This window comes from Lucilia sericata, unplaced genomic scaffold (genome assembly GCF_015586225.1).
Source record: "Lucilia sericata isolate MDLA Ls3-8-SP2 unplaced genomic scaffold, ASM1558622v1 Contig001149F_arrow, whole genome shotgun sequence".
In the NCBI taxonomy this organism is placed as follows: Eukaryota; Metazoa; Arthropoda; class Insecta; order Diptera; family Calliphoridae; genus Lucilia; species Lucilia sericata.
This window is the reverse complement of record NW_023995120.1, coordinates 13,887-39,467: the sequence shown is the minus strand read 5'-3', so window position 1 is coordinate 39,467 and position 25,581 is coordinate 13,887. Positions and strand designations below refer to the sequence as shown.

Sequence of the window (25,581 nt, the reverse complement as noted above, 5' to 3'; positions counted from 1 at the left end):
TGCTAAAATTTAAAATTTAAATTTAAGACTAGTCTATAGTCTAGTCTGCAGCCTAGTCTACATATAGTACACTCTATAGTCTAGTATATAGTCTAGTCTATAGTCCAGTCTATAGTATAGTCTACAGTCTAGTCTATAGTCTAGTCTATAGTTCGGATTATAGTCTACATTTAAGTCTAGATTATATACTTGTCTATATTGCAGTACATAGTCTGGATTATAGTGTAGCCTATAGTGTGGACTAAAGTCAAGTCTATAGTCTCTCATATAGTCAAGTCTATAATTAGAACTACGGTCTAGTCAATTTTTTAATTATTATTTATTATAAAAAAAGTTTTTTTTAACAAAATTACCTCAATAAACAATTTAAAAGAAAAATCTCCCAAAATATGCATAAAATTCCTTATCCATCACACACTTTTTTCTTAAACAGAGTGTATACTACCACAGAACGCCATCTTAAGTATAAATTTTGTAAACAAAACAAGAGTGTTGTTTTTGTCTTGTTAAATAATGAATGGCAACACATCTGACAACAGCATTGCCAGAGTTTAAATATCTTAAGCAAAAGACAGCTGCTTTCACTGCAATTCTTTTTCTAGTATAGAAAAAGTTACCACAGCTTGTGATTATTATAAAAAAATTGTCTAAATGTTTGTTGTTGTGTGTTTTTTTTGTATTATTAATACAGGCCCGCAGTAATTAATAATAAAAAAGATATAAAGTGAAAGAAAAATTAACAAATACACACAAACACACCCTCCAAAAAGAAAACATTCCACGTAATATTTTGTGTTAAAAAAAAGAAGTATTTTGCTTTATTTCTTCCTACATTTCATCAATTGGTTTGACTGTCTGCTGGTATTCCTGTTTGCAATTTATAATTTTCTTTTATTGCTGCTGTTCAAATTGCTACGCAACAGATACAGATCTTTTTTTGACGAGTGTTTTGATTTGGATAGTGGGTCTCGAAACAAGCTGATTCATCATAAATAATAATTAATAAAGATAAAAAAGAAAAAGTATTACAAAGAAAATACTGTATGCAACAGTAATTAGGAAGAAGAAATATACCACTCTAGGCAAACATTTCATATTCAGGTGATCACACACAAAAGCAAGAATTATGTCGTCACAACAATCTGCTGAGGATGCTGCTTCTCTCAAGAGACAATTGGCCAAAGGTGGGTGTTTACTTTGTTTGTTTTACTTGTTTTATTTCCTATTTAGTTAAAATATCTTAAACTAGTGTTTGATATTTAGTTAACATTTCATAAATTGACATTAACATTGAAATTTTCATTACAAAAACAAAAGATTTATTATATTTTGGATAAAAAAAGTCGCCTGATATGCAGTCAGCAGGCACTTGTCATCATCTACATGTGTTTTCTGTTTTCTTTTTGGCACTAGAGGCAAATGAGTGTGTATCGTACTGTTATACATGAAAAGTATATCTAAAATAAGTTGTGGTGTGGTTGTAGTTTTTTTTTATCAGTTCTTCTTTATATTGTACATAATAAACTATACAAATATTACTAAGTTTTTAACTATATCACGCGTTGATTTATGACTAAAAAGTTTTGGAAAATTTTACATAAAATCTATTAAAAAACAAAAGTTTCTTTTGCCGGTTTTATAAAAAAGAGATAATTTTATAACTGTTGTGAATTCCAATGAAAGTGAACTTCCAGTTGTGTGATGATTTCCAAGTAACAATCAAAAGAAAGAGATTTTTTATACTTGGAAGCAATAATAAACAATTATTGCCCAAAATATTTATAAACAAAAATTATATTTTTAAGTGAAATGTTTGTTTATTTTAAAGTTTTTGTTGCTACAAATAAAAACCAACTAATTAAGTGATTAGCAAAACGAGATTATGTTGTGAATATTTGAAAAAATAAATGAAATAAGTTAAAACTTTGCAAAAACTTCTAAAATTATCCTTTAACATGCAGATTTGTACATAAATTTGTACCAAAATTAAAATTATGTACTAAAACTTTTATTTATTTTTATTTGAATTAAATTTAGAAATGATTTGTACTTAAGTGGAAATTTTATACCAAAATGGAAATTTTTTCATAAAATTAAAGTTCTGTACTAAAAGTGATATTTTGTATTTTGAAAAGTTTTAAATTGTGTATTTTGTACTAAAATTTAAATTATGTATTAAACTTAGAACAAAATATAAATTTTGTACTAAAGTTGAAATTTTGTACTAAAGTTGAAATTTTGTACTAAATTCTAAATTTTGTACTAAATTTTAAATTTTGTACTAAAATTGAAATTTTGTACTAAAATTTAAATTTTGTACTAAAATTTAAATTTTGTACTAAATTCTAAATTTTCTACTAAAATTCAAACTGTACTAAAATTCAAATTTTGTACTAAAATTTAAATTTTGTATTAAAATTGAAATTTTGTACTAAAATTAAAATTTTGTACTAAAATTGAAATTTTGTACTAAAATTCTAATTTTGTAATAAAATTGAAATTTTGTACTAAAATTGAAATTTTGTACTAAAATTAAAATTTGGTACTAAAATTTAAATTTTGTACTAAAATTAAAATTTTATACTAAAATTAAAATTTTGTACTAAATTAAAATATTGTACTAAAATTAAAATTTTGAATTTTGTACTACAATTGAAACTTTGTACTAAAATTAAAATTTTGTACTATAAATGAAATTTTGTACTAAGATTAAAATTTTGTACTAAAATTAAAATTTTTTACTAAAATTGAAATTTTGTACTAAAATTGTATATATAGTCTAGATTCTAGTCTAGTATATAGTCTAGTCTAATCGATAGTCTAGTTTATAGTTTAGTCTATAGTCTAGTCAATAGTCTAGTTTATAGTCTAGTCTATAGTCCAGTCTATAGTCTAGTCTATAGTCTAGTCTATATTCTAGTCTATAGTCTAGTCTATAGTCTAGTCTATAGTCTAGTCTATAGTCTAGTCTATAGTCTAGTCTATAGTCTAGTCTATAGTCTAGTCTATAGTCTAGTCTATAGTCTAGTCTATAGTCTAGTCTATAGTCTAGTCTATAGTCTAGTCTATAGTCTAGTCTATAGTCTAGTCTATAGTCTAGTCTATAGTCTAGTCTATAGTCTAGTCTACAGTCTAGTCTAGTCCATAGTCTAGTCTATAGTCTAGTTTCTATAGTCTAGTCTATAGTCTAGTCTATAGTCTAGTCTATAGTCTAGTCTATAGTCTAGTCTATAGTAGTCTATAGTCTAGTCTATAGTCTAGTCTATAGTCTAGTCTATAGTCTAGTCTATAGTCTAGTCTATAGTCTAGTCTATAGTCTTGTCTAGTCTATAGTCTAGTCTATAGTCTAGTCTATAGTCTAGTCTATAGTCTAGTCTATAGTCTAGTCTATAGTCTAGTCTATAGTCTAGTCTATAGTCTAGTCTATAGTCTAGTCTATAGTCTAGTCTATAGTCTAGTCTATAGTCTATTCTATAGTCTAGTCTATAGTCTAGTCTATAGTCTAGTCTATAGTCTAGTCTATAGTCTATAGTCTAGTCTATAGTCCTAGTCTATAGTCTAGTCTATAGTCTAGTCTATAGTCTAGTCTATAGTCTAGTCTATAGTCTAGTCTATAGTCTAGTCTATAGTCTAGTCTATAGTCTAGTCTATAGTCTAGTCTATAGTCTAGTCTATAGTCTAGTCTATAGTCTAGTCTAGTCTAGTCTATAGTCTAGTCTATAGTCAAGTCTATAGTCTAGTCTATAGTCTAGTCTATAGTCTGGTCTATAGTCTAGTCTATAGTCTAGTCTATAGTCTAGTCTATAGTCTAGTCTATAGTCTAGTCTATAGTCTAGTCTATAGTCTAGTCTATAGTCTAGTCTATAGTCTAGTCTATAGTCTAGTCTATAGTCTAGTCTATAGTCTAGTCTATAGTTTAGTCTATAGTCTAGTCCATAGTCTAGTATATAGTCTAGTCTATAGTCTAGTCTATAGTCTAGTCTATAGTCTAGTCTAGTCTATAATCTAGTCTATAGTCTAGTCTATAGTCTAGTCTATAGCCTAGTCTATAGTCTAGTCTAGTTTATAGTCTAGTCTATAGCCTAGTCTATAATTTAGTCTATAGTCTAGTCTATTGTCTAGTGTATAGTCTTGTCTATAGTCTATAATCTAGTCCAGTGGTGCTCAAACACATACTACCATAGACTACCATAGTTTTATTTGTGTTGGTAAAGCAGCAGAGAACAGAGTTCAATTCAAAATAAAAGTATACTAATAAAATGACTACAAACTATAAAGTATATGCTAACTGTCAAATATTTATTATGGATTTTGACAGCCAGCGTATAGCAACGTCTATATATAAAAAACTATCAACTGTTCTCTCATGTTCTCCTACATTCATTCGGCTTTCTCAAAATTTTGTTGTTGTATTTCTGTGTGTATTTTAAAAACGTCGCACACAGATCTTGCTTTGACAAGTGCTGATCAGCAACTGATTTGATTTTGTTTTTCAAGTTGAGAGCAAACCAACTGATATTGCTCATTATAAAAAGAAGAAGAATTAAACTTGTAGTGTATGTGTATCAACTTAGCGTCAGCAGAATTTTCTTACCCTATCACGCGTGCTATGACACGGCCATATTGAGCTTCTCTGATCTAGTCTATAGTTTAATCTATAGTCTAGTGTAGTCTGTAGTTTAGTCTATAATTTGGTCTATAATCTAGTCTATAATCAGTTTAGTGTATAATCTAGGATATAGTTTGGTCTAGTATCTATTCTAGTGTATAGTCTAGTCTGTAGTCCGGTATATAGTGTAGTCTTTATTCTAGTGTAGTCTCTAGTCTAAAGTTTGGTACACAATTTTGTCTATTTTCTAGTCTATAGTCTATTCTATTGTCTAGCCTATAGTCTAGTTTAGTCCATAGTTTATAGTTTTCGCTAGGAAAAGTATCTTTAATATAAATTTAAATTGCCCGCCTTTTTATAAATTTTATGGTTAAACCAACTTGTATATGAACATAAATTTTATAATAGCATAGCCAAATATGAAAATATATTTATTATGCAATACATAAACAAGAAAAACACGTGAAAACAAAAAGAAAATGAAAATATGAAAATATTTATAAACAATTTTGATTTGCTGTTATGTTGTAAATGTTACGTTTAAGTCAAAAACTTTAGACAAAAACCAAAAAATTTCAACAAAAAAGTAAGAAAATATAGACTTGAAATATAAACAAAAAAATGGTGCATTTAAATCTGCGACAATTAACTAAACAAGGCAGGTATTTTTGTGGTTAATTTCTCTATTATTTGTATTATGGCTTTATTTTTGGCGGAAATTATTACATGATATAAATTTCAACTAAAAAAAAAAAATTGCTAAGCAGCAAGCAACAGCAGTAGCAGACATTTAAATAAATGATTTAATATTAAAATAATATTAAAGCCACTATGTCAATAACAAGCAAACTCGTTTGCAAGACAAAAAACCATTAAAATAATAACAATAATAATGGAAAAAATAAACAAAAAACCTAAAAACAAACTGATCCACTAGTCGAACACACTGAGAGTATTCAAAACGTCATATATGTATCAAAATAGAGAAGAAAGAGTATAAAAACCGCCAGCCCCACTTTATGTTAAACAATGAATAATAGATAAATAGTTTGGAAGCTAAAGACAATTTACATAGTCTAGTATTATTATGTACATATAAACACCTGGCAGCCATGCTTTTTTCCATATGAATTCTTTTAGCTATTTTATATGTAACGAAAAGCACTCTTTTTAACTCTCGCCACTTTTTTGAAATTTAAACGAAATTTCTCTTGCATGAAACTGTCTCTATGGCATTATAGGGGCTAATCTTTAAGCTGCTTTGAGCAGAGTTAGTTGTTGCTATTTCAGCTTGTTTTTTCTTCACGCTTTTTGTTTTTTTTTGCTAAACTCTAGTATGTTAATAAGGTCTTGCGACAATAATCAGACGATCATCGTTTAGACGACGCTCGTTGCTGGAATTTTGAAATTCTATTCAAATAACTTTTTCTAACAGCGTTCGTTGTTTAGTTGGCTAAACGTTGGCTGGCCCAGCAGACGCTTTTTAAGTTTAAGAGTGTTCCATAAACAAAATCAACAAAAACAAATGTTACAAATTTTATTAAATAAATCTTAAATAAAAACAATTTAAACGCTAAATTTAAAAGAAATGTTTTAGTTTAATTAAAAAATATATAACAAATAATATTTTCCAAAACCTTTATAGAAATCTTAAAAGAAAACTGTGATATTTATTTAAATTTTATTAAAAATTATTAAATTTTTTTATAAAATTATAAAAAATTCTTTAAGAAAATCCAAAAAAACACACAAAAATATGAAACAACCTAATCGTGATAATTGCAAGTATTCCATTAATCTGAAAATATTTAAATTACAACCCAGTGCAAATGCTAATAATAACGGTGATAAAAAGTCTTCTTTGGTAGTGCCCATGCCCACCATAATGCCGCCTACTTTACAAAGAAAACGCAATTCCTGGCGTAGTGCCTGGAAATTGGCTCATCAAAATAATAATACACAAAATATTAAATCACGTAATTCTCATAATAAAAACTCCTCCAATACAAATAATCCCAACAGTACTATTGCCAATACAAAAGATAAGTTGGTTTTAGACTCAACTAATAAAAAAGATAATTTAAACAATGACCAACAACAACAACAACAACAGCCAACACCACCTCTAATACTCAAAGATCAAGTTCAATTAAAAGAAAGTGATAAAATTATAAAAAATAATCTAGAAAATGTTGAAGGGGACGACAGCAATCTACCCTTAGAGGAGCAAGAAATTTTGTGTAAGTTTTATATTAAGTGTTATACTTAAGATTAGATAAGTTTTAATAAAAATTATCTAAAAAAAAGGAAATTTGTTAATGAAAACCTAGATCCCCCTTTTATCCCTGCACGCCTCTGGGATTTTTTTGTTTAAGTTTTTGTTTTTTTTTTGCTGACCATTCTAACACCAAGCATTTGATTGATAAGAGATTATAGCACCTACAATATTTATTAATATTAATATTATCACCGTGAATTTTAAAATCATACTTATACATTTGCAAATAGATTGGTAATAGGAAGGTAGGCTGTTAAATGTTGGTATTTAGAAGGAAAACGTTTTTTTAAACAAAAGTAAATTCAATTACAACTAAAAAAGTGTGTTTAAAATTGTACTTAATTTGTAATAAAATTAAAATTTTGTACTTAAATTGCAATGAAATTGAAACTTTGTACCGAAATTTAAATTTTGCTATAAAAGTTTTAAATCTGTCATTAAAATTGACATTTGCACAAGTTTTTGTAATAAAATGTTATATTTTTCCTACAGCGAGCTCCAAACATTTATGCAAATCTACTGATGGCTTAATGAAGATAGATAGATAAATAGATAGATAGATAGATAGATAGATAGATAGATAGATAGATATATAAATAGATAGATAGATAGATAGATAAGATAGTAGATGATAGATAGATAGATAGATAGATAGATAGATAGATAGATAGATAGATAGATAGAAGATTAGATAGATAGATAGATATGGATAGATAGATAGATAGATAGATAGATAGATAGATAGATAGATAGATAGATAGATAGATAGATAGATAGAGATAGATAGATAGATCGATAGATAGATAGATAGATAGATAGATAGATAGATAGATAGATAGATAGATCGATAGATAGATAGATAAGATAGATAGATAGATAGTAGATAGATAGATAGATAGATAGATAGATAGATAGTAGATAGATAGATAGATAGATAGATAGATAGATAGATAGATAGATAGATAGATAGATAGAGATAGATAGTAGATAGAATAGATAGATAGATAGACAGATAGACAGATAGACAGATAGATAGATAGATAGATAGATAGATAGATAGATAGATAGATAGATAGATAGATAGATAGATAGATAGATAGATAGATAGATAGATAGATAGATAGATAGATAGATAGATTGCTAAATAGATAGATAGATAGATAGATAGATAGATAGATAGATAGATAGATAGATAGATAGATAGATAGATAGATAGATAGATAGATAGATAGATAGATAGATAGATAGATAGATAGATAAATAGATAGATAAATAGATAGATAGATAGATAGATAGATAGATAGATAGATAGATAGATAGATAGATAGATAGATAGATAGATAGATAGATAGATAGATAGATAGATAGATAGATAGATAGATAGATAGAAGATAGATAGATAGATAGATAGATAGATAGATAGATAGATAGATAGATAGATAGATAGATAGATAGATAGATAGATAGATAAATAGATAGATAAATAGATAGATAGATAGATAGATAGATAGATAGATAGATAGATAGATAGATAGATAGATAGATAGATAGATATATAGATAGATATATAGATAGATAGATAGATAGATAGATAGATAGATAGATAGATAGATAGATAGATAGATAGATAGATATAAGATAGATAGATAGATAGATAGATAGATAGATAGATAGATAGATAGATAGATAGATAGATAGATAGATAGATAGATAGATAGATAGATAGATAGATAGATAGATAGATATCCGAGATAATCTACATGATATTGTCGCTAAACCAAAAGATTCTACAGATATGGGAAGCCTAATTCGGATAGTTGCATTTCGAAACTAGCATCTTGACTTATGTTAAAGTACTTATTAAGCTGCCCGAGCATGGCAAGGTAGCAACCGTGGCGAGCAAGATTTCGTGTTCCCAAAAGCGAAGACGCAAGGCGTATATCACACCACACAATTGAAACCTGACAGAGTTCTTAGTAAACCAACGTAATGTTTTATAGGTTTGAAAGTGCAGATTGTTATGAATAATATAACTATTATAGTTTTACTACTTATACTTTATGTCTACACTTTACAAACTTCCCTCGCATTTAATATTAAATCAAACACACACTACAAACATGATCAATTTAAGTAATAATTTAAAAAAAAAACGCTATAGCTGTGGCAATAATTTGGCCCCAAACGTCGTATGATAAGTAATATATGCGCTTATTAGAAAAAGTGTATAATTTTTTATTAGTTAATTATAAAAACCCCGCGTTCAATAAGCAACAAGATTGTTAAACTAACAATAACAACAACATCAACTATTAATAATTCAGTTAAGATATTAGAATAGAATATTATTTCCGTCTAGAACAAATATAGTGTTTTTTTTTTCTAACCAAAAAAAAAGAAAATAAAGAAAGAGTGCAATATTTAAAACAAAGCAAAAGCTAAATATAACTTTTAAATTTTAAAAACGATCTTCAACAGATTTCTAATTTATATGTATATTTATAAAATCGCCTGTTATTTGTTTATTATTATTATTGTTAAACAGCGTTAGAAAACCGACAACAAATACAAACTCACGTACACTACTCACTAGTGAGGTACGCGCCATTTGAAAAAAACAACAACAAATTAAAAAAAATTATATTGAGCATTCAAAAACTATTGTTGGCGTGTGTGTGTGTGCTTGCTAGTAAAGAGTGAGTTTTGAAGAGACATGGCTAGATAAGGTCGGTCTAGTGGAAATTTTATTACGCAAGGAATCAAAAAATCTACTACTATTATAGTCTTTCTATATACAAAATAAAACAAAACAAATCATAGTTAACTAACATTTAAAGACTAAACATGTGTACAGCGACGAACACGAACACAACGACGACTCAAACAATGTTGCAAGAACTAATAGAAACAGGTACAAAATTTTAATTGAAATCTTTAAAAAAAAACAAAACAATTGTTTTTTTCTTACATTAATTTTATAAACAAAAACATTAATTTAATTTTATTTTCTCTTTTTCTTTTTTAGCTATGCCCTGGTTTGGCATGGATATCGGTGGCACTTTAACGAAATTGGTGTATTTTGAACCCAAAGATATTACACCCGATGAACAAGATCAAGAGGCCGAAAGTTTAAGAAGCATTAGACGTTATTTAACTAAAAATTCAGCCTATGGCAAAACAGGTCATAGAGATACACATTTACAGGTGAGTAAAAAATAAACAAAGCAATTTATTAAAGCTAAAGAGCAGGAATGGAAAACTAAGTACTTTAGTACTTTTTTAAATCGAGAAATGCGCTGGTACTTCCATGACATTTTTGGTACTTTTTCTAACTTGCAAACTTTTGATAAATAGCACACATAGTAGTCTATCGTCTAGACTATATGTAGGCTGTAGCGAAGTCTACAGTCTAGTCCATATTCTAGTCAATAATCTAGAATATAGACTAGTCTATAGTGTAGTCTAAAGTGTAGCCTAAAGTGTAGTCTATAGTGTAGTCTACAGTCTAGACTATAGTCTAGTTTATAGTCTAGTCTAGTCTATAGTGTAGTCTATAGCCTAGTCTATAGTCTAGTCTATAGTCTAGTCTATAGTCTAGTCTATAGTCTAGTCTATAGTCTAGTCTATAGTCTAGTCTATAGTCTAGTCTATAGTCTAGTCTATAGTCTAGTCTATAGTCTAGTCTATAGTCTAGTCTATAGTCTAGTCTATAGTCTAGTCTATAGTCTAGTCTATAGTCTAGTCTATAGTCTAGTCTATAGTCTAGTCTATAGTCTAGTCTATAGTCTAGTCTATAGTCTAGTCTATAGTCTAGTCTATAGTCTAGTCTATAGTCTAGTCTATAGTCTAGTCTATAGTCTAGTCTATAGTCTAGTCTATAGTCTAGTCTATAGTCTAGTCTATAGTCTAGTCTAGTCTAGTCTATAGTCTAGTCTATAGTCTAGTCTATAGTCTAGTCTATAGTCTAGTCTAGTCTATAGTCTAGTCTATAGTCTAGTCTATAGTCTAGTCTATAGTCTAGTCTATAGTCTAGTCTATAGTCTAGTCTATAGTCTAGTCTATAGTCTAGTTTATAGTCTAGTCTATAGTCTAGTCTATAGTCTAGTTTATAGTCTAGTTTATAGTCTAGTCTATAGTCTAGTCTATAGTCTAGTTTATAGTCTAGTCTATATTCTAGTCTACAGTCTAGTCTATAATCTAGTCTATAGTCTAGTCTATAGTCTAGTCTATAGTCTAGTCTATAGTCTAGTCTATAGTCTAGTCTATAGTCTAGTTTATAGTATAGTCTATAGTCTAGTCTATAGTCTAGTTTATAGTGTAGTCTATAGTCTAGTCTATAGTCTGGTTTATAGTCTAGTATATAGTCTAGTATATAGTCTAGTCTATAGTCTAGTCTATATCTAGTCTATAGTCTAGTCTATAGTCTAGTCTATATCTAGTCTATAGTCTATAGTCTAGTAGTCTAGTCTAGTCTATAGTCTAGTCTATAGTCTAGTCTATAGTCTAGTCTATAGTCTAGTCTATAGTCTAGTCTATAGTCTAGTCTATAGTCTAGTCTATAGTCTAGTCTATAGTCTAGTCTATAGTCTAGTCTATAGTCTAGTCTATAGTCTAGTCTATAGTCTAGTCTATAGTCTAGTCTATAGTCTAGTCTATAGTCTAGTCTATAGTCTAGTCTATAGTCTAGTCTATAGTCTAGTCTATAGTCTAGTCTATAGTCTAGTCTATAGTCTAGTCTATAGTCTAGTCTATAGTCTAGTCTATAGTCTAGTCTATAGTCTAGTCTATAGTCTAGTCTATAGTCTAGTCTATAGTCTAGTCTATAGTCTAGTCTATAGTCTAGTCTATAGTCTAGTCTATAGTCTAGTCTATAGTCTAGTCTATAGTCTAGTCTATAGTCTAGTCTATAGTCTAGTCTATAGTCTAGTCTATAGTCTAGTCTATAGGCTAGTCTATAGTCTAGTCTATAGTCTAGTCTATAGTCTAGTCTATAGTCTAGTCTATAGTCTAGTATAGTAGTCTATAGTATAGTCTATAGTCTAGTTTATAGTCTAGTCTATAGTCTAGTCTATAGTCTAGTCTATAGTCTAGTCTATAGTCCTAGTTTATAGTATAGTCTAGTCTATAGTCTGGTTTATAGTCTAGTCTATAGTCTAGTCTATAGTCTAGTCTATAGTCTAGTCTATAGTCCTAGTCTATAGTCTAGTCTATAGTCTAGTCTATAGTCTAGTCTATAGTCTAGTCTATAGTCTAGTCTATAGTCTAGTCTATAGTCTAGTCTATAGTCTAGTCTATAGTCTAGTCTAAGTCTAGTCTATAGTCTAGTCTATAGTCTAGTCTATAGTCTAGTCTAGTCTAGTCTAGTCTAGTCATAGTCTAGTCTATAGTCTAGTCTATAGTCTAGTCTATAGTCTAGTCTATAGTCTAGTCTATAGTCTAGTCTATAGTCTAGTCTATAGTCTAGTCTATAGTCTAGTCTATAGTCTGTCTATAGTCTAGTCTATAGTCTAGTCTATAGTCTAGTCTATAGTCTAGTCTATAGTCTAGTTATAGTCTAGTCTATAGTCTAGTCTATAGTCTAGTTTATAGTCTAGTCTATATTCTAGTCTACAGTCTAGTCTATAATCTAGTCTATAGTCTAGTCTATAGTCTAGTCTATAGTCTAGTCTATAGTCTAGTCTATAGTCTAGTCTATAGTCTAGTTTATAGTATAGTCTATAGTCTAGTCTATAGTCTAGTTATAGTGTAGTCTATAGTCTAGTCTATAGTCTGGTTTATAGTCTAGTCTATAGTCTAGTCTATAGTCTAGATTATAGTCTAGTTTATAGTCTAGTTTATAGTCTAGTCTATAGTCTAGTTATAGTCTAGTCTATAGTCTAGTCTATAGTCTAGTCTATAGTCTAGTCTATAGTCTAGTCTATAGTCTAGTCTATAGTCTAGTCTATAGTCTAGTCTATAGTCTAGTCTATAGTCTAGTCTATAGTCTAGTCTAGTCTATAGTCTAGTCTAGTCTAGTCTATAGTCTACTCTACAATCTCACTATAGTCTAGTCTGTAGTCTAGTCTATATTCTAGTCTGTAGTCTAGTCTATATTCTAGTCTGTAGTCTAGTCTGTAATCTAGTCTATAATCTAATCTAAAATCTGATTTAGATTAAAGTCTAGTCTTTAGTATAGTGCAAAACTGGTTTAGTACTTTTAAATCCAAAAAAGTACTCTTTTTGTTAGAAGTTCCTACTATTTCAAAATTTCTATTTTCCATGCCTGCTAAAGAGTATCAGAAAGAGAAAGAGAGAGAGGGAGAAAAAGAGTGCTTTTGTTACCAGAGTTTTTGTTTTAGTTTAGTACAAAGTCTAGTTTGTGATTTTATTTGTTTCTTTCTTTCATTTTTGTTTTTTTTTTTTTAATTCATAATTTTAAAAAAAATTCAAAAGTTTGCATTTCGAAATGTTGTAATTTGCGTGTTTTGTATTTATTTATTTACTTTTTTTTATTGTTTAATACTTTGTTTAAAATAAACTTGTTAAATTATAAAACGTGTTAACTTGACCTTCGTGTAAAGCCAAAATAAATACGTTAGAAATTTTATTCAAATCAATTGTTTGTTATATATTTTTTTTTTTTTTTGTAAATGCTCATTAGTTGTCGTTTTTATTTGAATTTGAATGTTAGGGAGTGCAGTTTTGTTTATAGGGAGTTTACAAAAAAATATGTTGTTTTAAGTTGGTTTTACTCTCAAAAGGGAAATGCTATTATTAATCATGAAAGGAGGACTAAATTGAGGATTTTGTACCAAATAAAGATTTCCGATCACAAATAAGTTTTTTTTACCAAAATGTAGTTTTTGTATCAGTTTCGGAATTTGTACCAAAATTAAGATTTGTACCAAATAAGGATTTTCTATCCCAACTAAGTTTTTGTACTAAAATGAAGATTTCGTACCCAATTAGGAATTTGTACCAAAATGAAGATTTTGTTTTAAAATAAGAATTTCGTACCAAAATAAAACTGAATGATTGCTTTAAAATTCTATTAAAAACTATTTCGCTAATTCTCTAGATTCCATAGAGTCTTTTCATGCAATTCTCTATAAATTTTGTAAAAATTATAAAGTACAATTTCAATTGTTTTTCAGCACATGCGATTTAATTTATAGAAAAAAAGTATATTCTTTAACAAATTAGCTTGCTAACCCTTAAACTTGCTTAAATACAATACAAAAGCTGAGACTTTGATACTTTATTTAAATTTATTAAGTACATAACAACAATTATTTTTAAACAAAAACTTATAGCAAACAGTACACAGGGAATTTTGTCCATTTGAATATGTGTGTATAAATGAATGAATATGACGAACGACAGTGTTTTGAGGTTTTGCTAACGTCAGTAATATATGAATTCCTAAATGTAAAGACTCCAAATTGTTTTTAAATAATAAATAAATATAATTACGTTCGCCTAAAAAAAAACTAGCCAGGGCAATGAGCTTGATTTTTTCTTTACTTTAGTTATTATTAAATAATTTTATTTGCATATTTATTTAGTTATTTTAAAAAATGAGGGGTTTTTAAACTATTTTAGATGTTTGTACATACTTTTGTTTTCTAAACTCAATGAAAGAAATAACACTTATGTTTACGGCTGAGGTTTTAACCTTAAACAGCTTTTAATAACTTTTTTGGAAGCGATAATTAAAATGATGTTAATGATAAATTTAGAGAAAAAAGTTAGGGTAAAGTTCAAAATGTTATTAGAATGCTAGTTTATACTTTGTAATATAGACAGACTCTTCTATAGTCGAGTCTATAGCGAAGACTTATAAACTTATCAACATTGCAGACAGTAAACTGCAGAATAGAGACTGATTTATAGTAGAGACTGGAGACTGTGGATTGCTCTATAATCTTGGCTATATACTGATCTAGTTTGTTATATAATTTGTAATATAGACAGACTCTTCTAGTCGAGTCTATAGCGAAGACTATAGTCTACTCTATACCAAAGGTTATAAACAGAGAGTAAACTGTAGAATAGAGACTGATTTGTAGTCGAGACTGAAGACTGTGGATTGGTCTATGACCCTGATTATATACTGATCTAATCTATAGCCTGATCTATACTCCAAATTATAAAACGATATTTAGTTCAGACTACATACTGATCTACAGTCTAGACTTTAAATTGATCTATAGTCAAAACTATAGACTGTTCTACAGTCCAGACTATGGACTGTTCTACAGTCAAGACTATAAACTGATCTGTAGTCTATACTATTGTTCTATAGTCCAAACTATTGACAATTCTATAGTCCAGACTATAGACTAATCTATAGTGCAGACTGTAGACTGATCTATGGTCCAGACTATAGAATTATCTATAGTCCAGACTATAGAATTATCTATAGTCCAGACTATAGAATTATCTATAGTCCAGACAATAGAATTATCTATAATCCAGACTATAGAATTATCTATAGTCCAGACTATAGAATTATCTATAGTCCAGACTATAGAATTATCTATAGTCCAGACTATAGAATTATCTATAGTCCAGACAATAGAATTATCTATAATCCAGACTATAGAATTATCTATAGTCCAGACTATAGAATTATCTATAGTCCAGACTATAGAATTATCTATAGTCCAGACTATAGAATTACCTATAGTCCAGACTATAGAATTATCTATAGTCCAGACTATAGAATTATCTATAGTCCAGACTATAGAATTATCTATAGTCCAGACTACAAACTGATCTATAGTACAAACTATAGGCTGATCTATAGTCCAGACTATAGACTGATCTAGAGTCCAGACTATAGACTGATCAATAGTCCAGACTATAGATTAAACTTTAGTCCAAACTATAGACTGAACTATAGTCCAGACTATAGATTTATCTATAGTCCAGACTATAGATTTATCTATAGACCAGATCATAGATTTATCTATAGACCAGACTTTAGACTGATTTATAGTCCAGACTATAGGCTGATCTATAGTCCAGACTATAGACTGATCTACAGTCCAGACTATAGACTGATCTATAGTCCAGACTATAGACTGATCTATAGTCCAGACTATTGACTGATCTATAGTCCAGACTATAGACTGATCTATAGTCCAGACTATAGACTGATCTATAATCCAGACTATAGGCTGATCTATAGTCCAGACTATAGACTGATCTAGAGTCCAGACTATAGACTGATCAATAGTCCAGACTATAGATTAAACTTTTGTCCAAACTATAGACTGAACTATAGTCCAGACTATAGATTTATCTATAGACCAGACTATAGATTTATCTATAGACCAGACTATAGACTGATCTAGGGTCCAGATAATAGTCTGATCTAGATCCAGACTATAGATTGATCTATAGTCCAGACTATAGATTGATCTATAGTCCAGACTATAGACTGATCTATAGTCGAGACTATAGACTGATCTATAGTCCAGACTATAGGCTGATCTATAGTCCAGACTATAGGCTGATCTATAGTCCAGACTATAGGCTGATCTATAGTCCAGACTATAGATTGATCTATAGTCCAGACTATAGACTGATTTATAGTCCAGACTATAGACTGATCTATAGTCCAGACTATAGATTGACCTATAGTACAGATTGATCCATACTCAAGACTATAGGATAATCTATGGTCGAGATTACTATATAGATGGATCTATAGTCAAGTCTACAGTCCACTCTCCACATCCGATAATACCTATTGTATACAATTGGACTTTGTTTTTATAAAAATTGATCGCAAAACATTTACCTTTTTAAAAATAAAGAAAAATTGCCAAAAATTTGTTAAAATATTTTGCAGACTAATGGAAATATTTCTTACAAATCTTATCAAGTTTGACTGAGACTTTTTAACAAAAAAAAAAACACATTATCATTTAAAGAACTCATTTAAATCGAACCACTAATACAAAGAGGTATGAATGACTTGACGAAATATGACTTAAATGATTTAATAATTAAAATAAAATAATAATAAACTTAATAAAAATAATAATGATGAATAAAATTAATAAATAAATATGATTAAAATATATGCAACAGAAATCAAATAAGTATAAACCAAAACCCTTGACTTATCTATTTTTGTATTAGAATTTATTATATGAAAATTTTAATCTTTTTAGATGGACAATGTGGAAATACGTAAACGTACTGGTTCGTTGCATTTTATACGTTTTCAAACCACAGATATGGGTAACTTTTTATCACTGGCCAAACAAAAGGGTATGGCTGAATTGGTAACCACTGTCTGTGCTACCGGAGGAGGAGCTTATAAATTTGAAAATGATTTTCGTGAGGTGTGTTTGTAAGAAATATTTTTTTTACATATGAAATTATTATAAATTTTTGTTAATTTTTTTTATTCCAGCAAGTCAATATGAAATTGGCTAAATTTGATGAATTGGATACTTTAATTAAAGGCATATTATTTTCCGAAATACAAAATCGTACAGAATGTTATTATTATGAAAATGCCCGGGATATAATGTAAGTTTGGGGGGTTAGTTACTATTTAAAATAAATGAAAATGTAATTAAATTTCTTATTTTTAGGAAAAGCGAGAAAAAAGCTTTTGATTTTTCTCAACCTTATCCCTTTATATTGGTTAATGTGGGCTCTGGTGTTTCCATATTAGCTGTGTATGGTCCTGATAACTATAAACGTGTATCGGGTACTAGGTAGGTTTTTGTTTTATGAAATAGTTTAACAAAATTTTCATTAACTTTTTCTTTTCTTTTAGTTTGGGTGGTGGTACATTCCTGGGCTTGTGTTGCCTTTTAACAGGCTGCACTACTTTTGAAGAGGCCATACAATTGGCCACCAAAGGCGATAATCGCAAAGTAGATAAATTGGTGCGTGATATTTATGGTGGAGACTATGATCGTTTTGGTTTGACTGGAGATTTAGTGGCTTCCAGGTAGTTATTTAATGATTTAACTAAACTTGATTGTTTTTAATATCATTTTGTTCTTTTTCTAAGCTTTGGCCAAATGCATATACAAGATAAACGAGCCTCTGTCTCCCGCGAAGATCTTGCCAATGCCACTTTAGTAACTATAACCAATAATATTGGTTTAATAGCTCGCATGTGTGCACTCAATGAAAAAATCGATAAGGTTAGTATACAATCAATTATTTTTTTATGCATTTATTGTTTATATTGTTTTATGGGAAATTTTTTTATTATTATCTGAATTTCCTTGGTTAAAGAGTAATAAAGGCAAGATAAGTAGGTTTGTTTTCGTATTAAAACTTAGATAAATGTTATTTAGGAATATTTTAAATTATTTTGGTTAAATTTTTTTATATATTTATATATAGAATGGAATCTATTGATAATTTAATAGCGTTGAAATTTACGTCAGTTCTCTATAGGGGATAAAATCAAAGTGTTTAGTTCCGTTTATAAAGACTATTATGTCTTAAATATGCAACAGATTATAAGCTAAACGAAAGACCAGGCTATAGACCCAATTATAGACCAGACTATAGTCGCTAGTCTAGGCTATAATCTCAAAAATAGATTAATAGAGATGGACTATAGACAAGACTATAGTCTAGACAACACTATAGTCTGAATTATAGACAAGACTATAGTCTGGATTATAGACCAGACTAAAGACTGGATAATAGACAAGACTGGACTATAGACAAGAGTAGTCTGGACTATAGGACTATAGACAAGAGTAGTCTGGACTATAGGACTATAAACAAGAGTAGTCTGGACTATAGGACTATAGACAAGAGTAGTCTGGACTATAGACAAGACTATAATCTGGACTATAGACTGGACTATAGTCTATAGTAGACTATAGACAAGACTATAGTCTATAGTAGACTATAGACAAGACTATAGTCTATAGTAGACTATAGACAAGACTATAGTCTATAGTAGACTATAGACAAGACTATAGTCTATAGTAGACTATAGGCAATACTATATATAGTCTACTATAGACTATATATAGTATTACCTATAGTCTACTATAGACTATAGTAGACTATAGACAAGACTATAGTCTGGACTATAGACATGACTTTAGTCTGGACTATAGACAAGCCTACAGTTTAGACTATAGACAACACTATAGTCTTGACTATAGTCTGGATTATAAATAAACAAGACTAAAGTCTGGATTATAGACAAGACTGGACTATAGACAGGAGTAGTCTGGACTATAGACAAGACTATAGTCTGGACTATAGACAAGACTATAGTCTGGACTATATACAACACTATAGTCTGGACTATAGACAACACTATAGTCTGGACTATGGACATAACTAGAGTGGACTATAGACAACACGATAGTCTTGACTATAGTCTAGATTATAAACAAGACTATAGTCTGGATTATAGACAAGAGTAATCTATATATAGACCAGACTATAATCAGCACAATAGGCAACACTATAGTCTGGACTATAAACAACAATATAGCCTGGACTATAGGCAACACTATAGCCTGGACTATAGACAAGACTATAGTCTGGACTATAGACAAGACTATAGTCTGTACTATAGACAAGATTATAGTCTGGACTATAAACAAGACTATAGTCTGGACTATAAACAAGACTATAGTCTAGACTATAGACAAGACTATAGTCTGGACTATAGACAAGACTATAGTCTGGACTATAGACAAGACTATAGTCTGGACTATAGACAAGACTATAGTCTGGACTATAGACAAGACTATAGTCTGGACTATCGACAAGACTGTAGTCTGGACTATAAACAAGACTATAGTCTGGACTATAAACAAGACTATAGCCTGGACTATAAACAAGACTATAGTCTGGACTATAGATGAGACTATAGTCTTGACTATAGACAAGACTATAGTGTGGACTATAGACAAGACTATAGTCTGGACTATAAACAAGACTATAGTCTGGACTATAGACAAGACTATAGTCTGGACTATAGACAAGAATATAGTCTGGACTATAGACAATAATATAGTCTGGACTATAAAGAAGACTATACTCTGGACTATAGACAAGACTATAGTCTGGACTATAAACAAAACTATAGTCTGGACTTTAGACAAGACTATACTGTATAACCGATTATAGTCTTTAGTTTAAACTAAAAACTCGGCCATAGACCCCAAACTATACGTGACTTTAGTAAAGATCAAAAGTATTAGCTCATTTTTCTTTTTATTCTTATCCATTATCTTATTTTTTCTTTTAATTTCATTTTATTCTTAATCATTTAGGTTGTTTTTGTTGGCAATTTCCTGCGTGTTAATCCTATAGCCATGAAATTATTGGCCTATGCCATGGAATTCTGGTCGAATGGCACCCTAAAAGGACTCTTCCTAGAACATGAAGGCTATTTTGGAGCTTTAGGCTGTTTATTACAATTTAATGGTGAAATAGCAGCAGCACTCAATGAAACCACAGATAAAGTTCCCACAGCAACAGATCCGTCTACTTCAACGCAGCATACAGAAGTCAATAATACAGATGCTACAGCAGCAACAGCAACGTCAGAAACAACGACAACTGAAACTCAAAGATAGTTATTAATTTAGTTTAAAGAGTGGTGCCTTTATTTAAGTTTTAAGCATTATATAAGTTAGTTTTAATTAAAACAAAAACAAAAACAGAAAACTTTAACCATATTAAACGCCAGCACGCTGTTTCCTCTTCTTGACACTGAGTTTCTTAATTAAGACTTTAATATAAAAGAAAGAAAAAAAAAGAAAGTTGATCAAAAAATTATAGGTTTTCATAAAGGGTTTACTTTGTTAGACATTTAATTATACTTACTATTATTATATAAACAAAAAAAATCAAAATAATTATTAACTATAAATTTAATTTGTATATTAGTTAGCAGCAATTATTTATAAAACAAAAACTCTTCTTTTTTTGGCTTTTAAAGGATTGTAAATAAGTTTTTTTTTAGAGAATTGTTCACACATATTTATTTAACTATTAAATACACAGCAAACAGACAGGTTTAATGGCACAAATTTAGTTTCTTTTTTTAAACAAAATATGTATAATAGCAAAAAGATAATATTTAAGAATTTTATTTAAAAATGTCTTTTAAGAAAATTTTGTACTTCAATTGTTTCCTTTTTTTCAAAGCACTTGTTTAAGTTAAAAAATGGAGAAAAACAAACATTAAAAAAAAGGTTTATAAAAATAAAGGAAGAAAAATTAAACAAAATTTCTTTAATTAATAAAACAAACCATTGTGTTTTGAAACAGGGGGTGGTAGTCTTTATTAAAACAAAAAAAACCATTAAAAACATAAAAATAATAATTAGAATACATTCAAGAGGAAACATTATATATATGTATATGTTATAATAAAATGGCATAAAATACTTTAAATACGATACATTTGTCGGAATATATCACGATAATCCCGGCTCACAGCACAGTCTACTTTAAAATCAAGTACATGAACATTATGATCAGTGGCCACAAATAAATAACGACAATCACAGGCCAAACTATAAACGGGTGATGATTTAAATTCTCCTCCTCCATTAGCACGACGTCTTCGATTGATTTGGGGAAAATACAATTGCATGTGTTTGTCTGGTTTACGTATATCATAGAGATTAACACGACTGTGATATTTAGTGCCACACAATACCCCATAGAGACCATCATATTCAAGGCAAAAGAATGATGAATCAAAAGGATCTTCCCAAATCATTTCATCACGATCCGAACGACGATCATAAAGACGAAAACTGGTATCAAAGTTGGCGGTGAAGAGAGTATTTTCATCCTTTAGTTTGAGATCATAAATGGATATAGTATTGGAATTGAGAGCCTGTTCGCAACCACTGGAATTTAATAGGTTTTTTGTTTTTAATTTTTAAGGAAAATTAATAAAGTTGTGACTTGATTGATTTAATGGATCATGATTTTCTTCTTTTCAAAACACTTGACACTTTTTGTTATAATTGGAAATTTTTTTTAAAATTTTCTAATATTTTCAAAATCTACTTCTTCTTTAAAATCTTGTTAATTTTTCAATACATTTCCTTCAAAGGGATTTTTTCAAATTTTTTGTTACTTTTTCTTTTAAAAAGAAAATTTTTGTACTTTTTTCTAAACAAAAAAAATTTTGCTTTATTTTTACCCAGTTTGGTACTTTTTTTCTAAATAACACTTTGGTACTTTTTACTAAACTTAAGTACTTTTTTAAAAATATTTTTTTAACTATACATCGATACTAATTCCTTGAAATCTGGTATATTTTGCAAAAAGTTGTATAACTAAACAGCTAATTAATGATTTTTAAAAAATTTTTCCGCTTGATACTTTTTGAACATTTTGGTACTTTTTCCTAATTGTAGTACTTCTTCCTAATTATAGTACTTTTTCCTAATTGTGGTACTTTTCTTTTTTAACAGTTTGGTACTTTTTAATGATTTTGAAGCAAATTTTCTACTTCGTACTTTTTAAAATTTTGGTACCTTTTACCAGAATTTTGTACAAATTCAAACACTTGTTTTAATACGTACTTTTTTACATTTTGGTACTCTTTTCTAAATAGCGTATGTAACTCTTTGTCATTTCCAGAGTAATTTTAATCCCTTTTCGGAAATGGTACTTTTTACTTTAATTTTGTAATTTTGGTACTCTTTTCACAAACACTGGTCTACAGACCAGACTATAATCTCGTCTAGAGACCAGACTATAGTCCCGTCTACAGACCAGACTATGGTCTCATGTACAGACCAGACTATAGTCTCGTGAACAGATCAGACTATAGTATCGTGTATAGACCATACTATAGTCTCGTTTATAGACCATACTATAGTCTCGTCTATAGTTCAGACTATAGTCTCGTCTATAGATCAGACTATAGTCTCGTCTATAGATCAGACTATAGTCTCGTCTATAGATCAGACTATAGTTTCGTCTGTAGAGCAGACTATAGTCTCTTCTATAGAGCATACTATAGTCTCGTCTATAGAGCAGACTATAGTCTCGTCTATAGACCACAGACTATAGTCTCGTCTATAGACCACAGCCTATAGTCTCGGCTGTAGACCAGACTATAGTCTCGCCTATAGACCCAGACTATAGTCTCGTCTATAGACCAGATTATAATCTCAACTATAGAGCAGACTAAAGTATCGCAACCATATTCTAGAAAGAAAAGACATTAGTTTCGACTATAAGTTAGACTGAAGTCTCAAATATAGAACAGACTAGACGATAGTCCTAGTCTATAGTCTTGATAGACTAGTGTCGACTATAGATAAAGCTAAAGACTTTGCTTTGTAAATTGTTTTACTTCATACGATAAGTAGAACGTATGTATATTCTCCCCTCCTACTAATAATGACATAACCTCAATACTTGCAAAAACCAGATAAGAATTTGTAATTTAAATTTAAGCTGCCTTTATAAGTTTAAGATAAAGCAAACATATTTGCACTAATAAACAACAAGAAAACTATTTTTAATGCATTTAAAAAGATAAAACAAACATTAGTCATCAAATTAAACTTTCCACTTATAAATTCTAACCTCAAAATTTTGGACTCAACTTCTGTTTTTTGCAAAAATGATGAATGAAATTTAAAAATAAATAAAATATAAGGAACTTAGTTAAACAGTACTCACCTTTCCAAGTCAATTTCTTGCAAGGCACGTCTAGAGGTGGAAGTATAAAGACCACCAAACAAACGATCTCCTGCAGCATTAAAACGCATAGTCTTATAAGAATGTTTTAAATTTTTCACCAAATCCAAATTAATCAAACCCAACTCCTCCTCACGACGCCATATTTTACCAAAATTATCCGTGCTGGTGGCATACATTTGACCAGCAAAGTCCACACAGCGTAAATACTCTTTGGGTGGGTGTAATTGTTGTTCATAGGCATAGCCATCTTCATAAATAAAACAACTGCCCGTTACGCGTCCGGCGAAAATGCTATCATTCTTTTTTATAAAGTCGGCAATGTCGGCACGGTTGCTGGTGGTGATTTCCTGATGATAACGTCTTTGCAAAGCTTCGGCCTTTAGGCGTTTATGTTGACTAAGGTAACCAGCATAGGAAACATATAGCCAATTACGTTCCAAATGCAATTTGGTGGCAAACATTTTGGAACGATGGAAATATTGCTGCTCACGATAACAGCCATTTAGCCAGTTTCTAGCAATTTTCAAACGATTGGCATAGGATAAATAGGAATGGGTGCTGGTAACCCAAAAGAAATAAATAGAATAAACGATAACTATCAGGCAGTTCCCCTCCCTTTTCTTTTAAAAGTTACTTACCGTTTTATTATGTCTGGTTGATGGCGATGGCCACACATTAGCAGATCCAGTGTTAATTTATGGAATATATTGTTATCGATTACATTGTGGAGTGTACGATGGGCCCGTGATAGATTTATTAAATCTTTTTCATCACAATAATTAAAGATTTTCAATAAACAATCGGTATTTAAGTCCAATAATTGCATTCCGCATTATTTAACTTTGCACAACTTTGACTGGCTTTGCTTTGTTTTGTTTACTATTTGTTGGTGTTTTTGCTGATCTGCTGGGTTGTATTATAATAGTAGTAAAACGGCATGTTAGCAGAAAAATTAAAGTTGCCAGATGGTTGCTACTGTTGAGAGCACACTTTACTGTAAATATGGTAAATAAAAGAGAAAATTACAGTTGGAATTTGAAAAAATATTGAATTCTAAATAAATAATAGAAAATTATAGTAAAATATAATAAATACAAAGGAAATTGCTTCCACTTAAAGAAAGTTTTTATAAATTTTAAATGTTTATTTAGGAAATTTGTTTAAATTATTAATTTAATAAAACAACTATAGAAAATATATATAAAAAAGTATTCCAATTAGATTCCAATCACAATTAATTGATTAATTTGACATATACTTAACAGTTTGAAGTAATTAAAAACAAATTTAATAATTTCTCTGAAATTTCTCGATTTATGAACTTAATTCTTTTTGGTTTTTGTTTTTTAATATTTCATCTATAAATCCTTTATTGTTTACAATTTATTCAATTAAATTGAAAAAAAAATTAAATCCAAAATCATTTAGTAAAATGGGCGTGACCAAAGTGTAGAAAATTTCAAAATTCTTTAGCTTTAAATACTTTAAAAATTCTATTATTTTTTTCTGTCTACTTTAAAATGTATTTTTGTCTTTACCAAAAAAACAAAAAACATTCAAAAGCATTCTAAAACGATTGACGTTGATAACTCCCAATTATGTCAACAATTTATTTTTACTCGAGAATCTTGGCGTACCTGCTCCAAATACCAACTAAATACCAAAAATTTAAACATTTACATAAACAAAATACTTTGCATAAAGATTATAAAGCAAATGCAACAATTTCTTCTTCTTACTTTTTTTAACGTAAAAATAGACTAAAAATAGGTTGTAAATGAAATTGCAAGAAAAGAAACAAAATTGCAAAAATAAATACACGCCAAATAAATAAAACACATTTTTATCTTAAGAAAAAAGAGAAAAGAAAAAATTTATTAGAATTAAAAACTTTTCAATATTTTTTTATTTAATACCAATTTTGGAAATTTTTATGTGCATTTTCCAAAACTTTAGTATTTAAATAATATTTGTGATAAATTGTCCTATTGTTTTTATCAAATTTTCAAAAATATTA

The 25,581-nt window shown here is 29.2% G+C and overlaps 2 protein-coding genes across 10 annotated transcripts; one reads left to right on the top strand and one right to left on the bottom strand.

The window, feature by feature from the left end:
• The first annotated feature begins 592 nt into the window (after nt 1–592).
• On the top strand, nt 593–21,126 carry LOC119610288 (pantothenate kinase 3-like). 9 transcript variants are annotated; one of them, XM_037965428.1, is made up of 9 exons: nt 1,338–1,423; nt 6,434–6,849; nt 9,913–10,091; nt 17,051–17,224; nt 17,296–17,414; nt 17,480–17,605; nt 17,668–17,844; nt 17,908–18,043; nt 20,156–21,123. In XM_037965428.1, the coding sequence occupies exons 1-9, from the start codon at nt 1,353–1,355 to the stop codon at nt 20,459–20,461; spliced, it is 1,704 nt and encodes a 567-aa protein (XP_037821356.1). In that variant the 5' UTR covers nt 1,338–1,352; the 3' UTR covers nt 20,462–21,123. The 9 variants fall into 9 exon arrangements, with proteins under 9 accessions (XP_037821361.1, XP_037821356.1, XP_037821352.1 ...); XM_037965424.1 differs by having other exon boundaries at nt 6,341–6,849; XM_037965426.1 differs by having other exon boundaries at nt 1,405–1,451; nt 6,341–6,849.
• Nucleotides 21,127–21,147: 21 nt separating this feature from the next.
• On the bottom strand, nt 21,148–24,473 carry LOC119610290 (F-box/WD repeat-containing protein 4-like). The gene is made up of 3 exons (XM_037965434.1): nt 24,203–24,473; nt 23,544–24,122; nt 21,148–21,748 (listed from the first exon to the last, which is right to left on the bottom strand). The coding sequence occupies exons 1-3, from the start codon at nt 24,388–24,390 to the stop codon at nt 21,280–21,282; spliced, it is 1,236 nt and encodes a 411-aa protein (XP_037821362.1). The 5' UTR covers nt 24,391–24,473; the 3' UTR covers nt 21,148–21,279.
• Between the last annotated feature and the right edge of the window lie 1,108 nt (nt 24,474–25,581).

What these genes read in the sequence shown, in the direction of transcription:
- LOC119610288 (XM_037965424.1), top strand. Translation starts at nt 1,353, where the DNA reads ATGCAGTCAGCAGGCACTTGTCATCATCTACATGTGTTTTCTGTTTTC. An exon ending in AGAGGAGCAAGAAATTTTGT is followed by an intron (nt 6,850 to 9,912) that starts GTAAGTTTTATA and finishes TTTCTTTTTTAG; the next exon opens with CTATGCCCTGGTTTGGCATG. An exon ending in TCAATGAAAAAATCGATAAG is followed by an intron (nt 18,044 to 20,155) that starts GTTAGTATACAA and finishes TTAATCATTTAG; the next exon opens with GTTGTTTTTGTTGGCAATTT.
- LOC119610290 (XM_037965434.1), bottom strand. Translation starts at nt 24,390, where the DNA reads ATGCAATTATTGGACTTAAATACCGATTGTTTATTGAAAATCTTTAAT. An exon ending in CAACCAGACATAATAAAACG is followed by an intron (nt 24,123 to 24,202) that starts GTAAGTAACTTT and finishes TTGGGTTACCAG; the next exon opens with CACCCATTCCTATTTATCCT. An exon ending in CAAGAAATTGACTTGGAAAG is followed by an intron (nt 21,749 to 23,543) that starts GTGAGTACTGTT and finishes ATTAAATTCCAG; the next exon opens with TGGTTGCGAACAGGCTCTCA.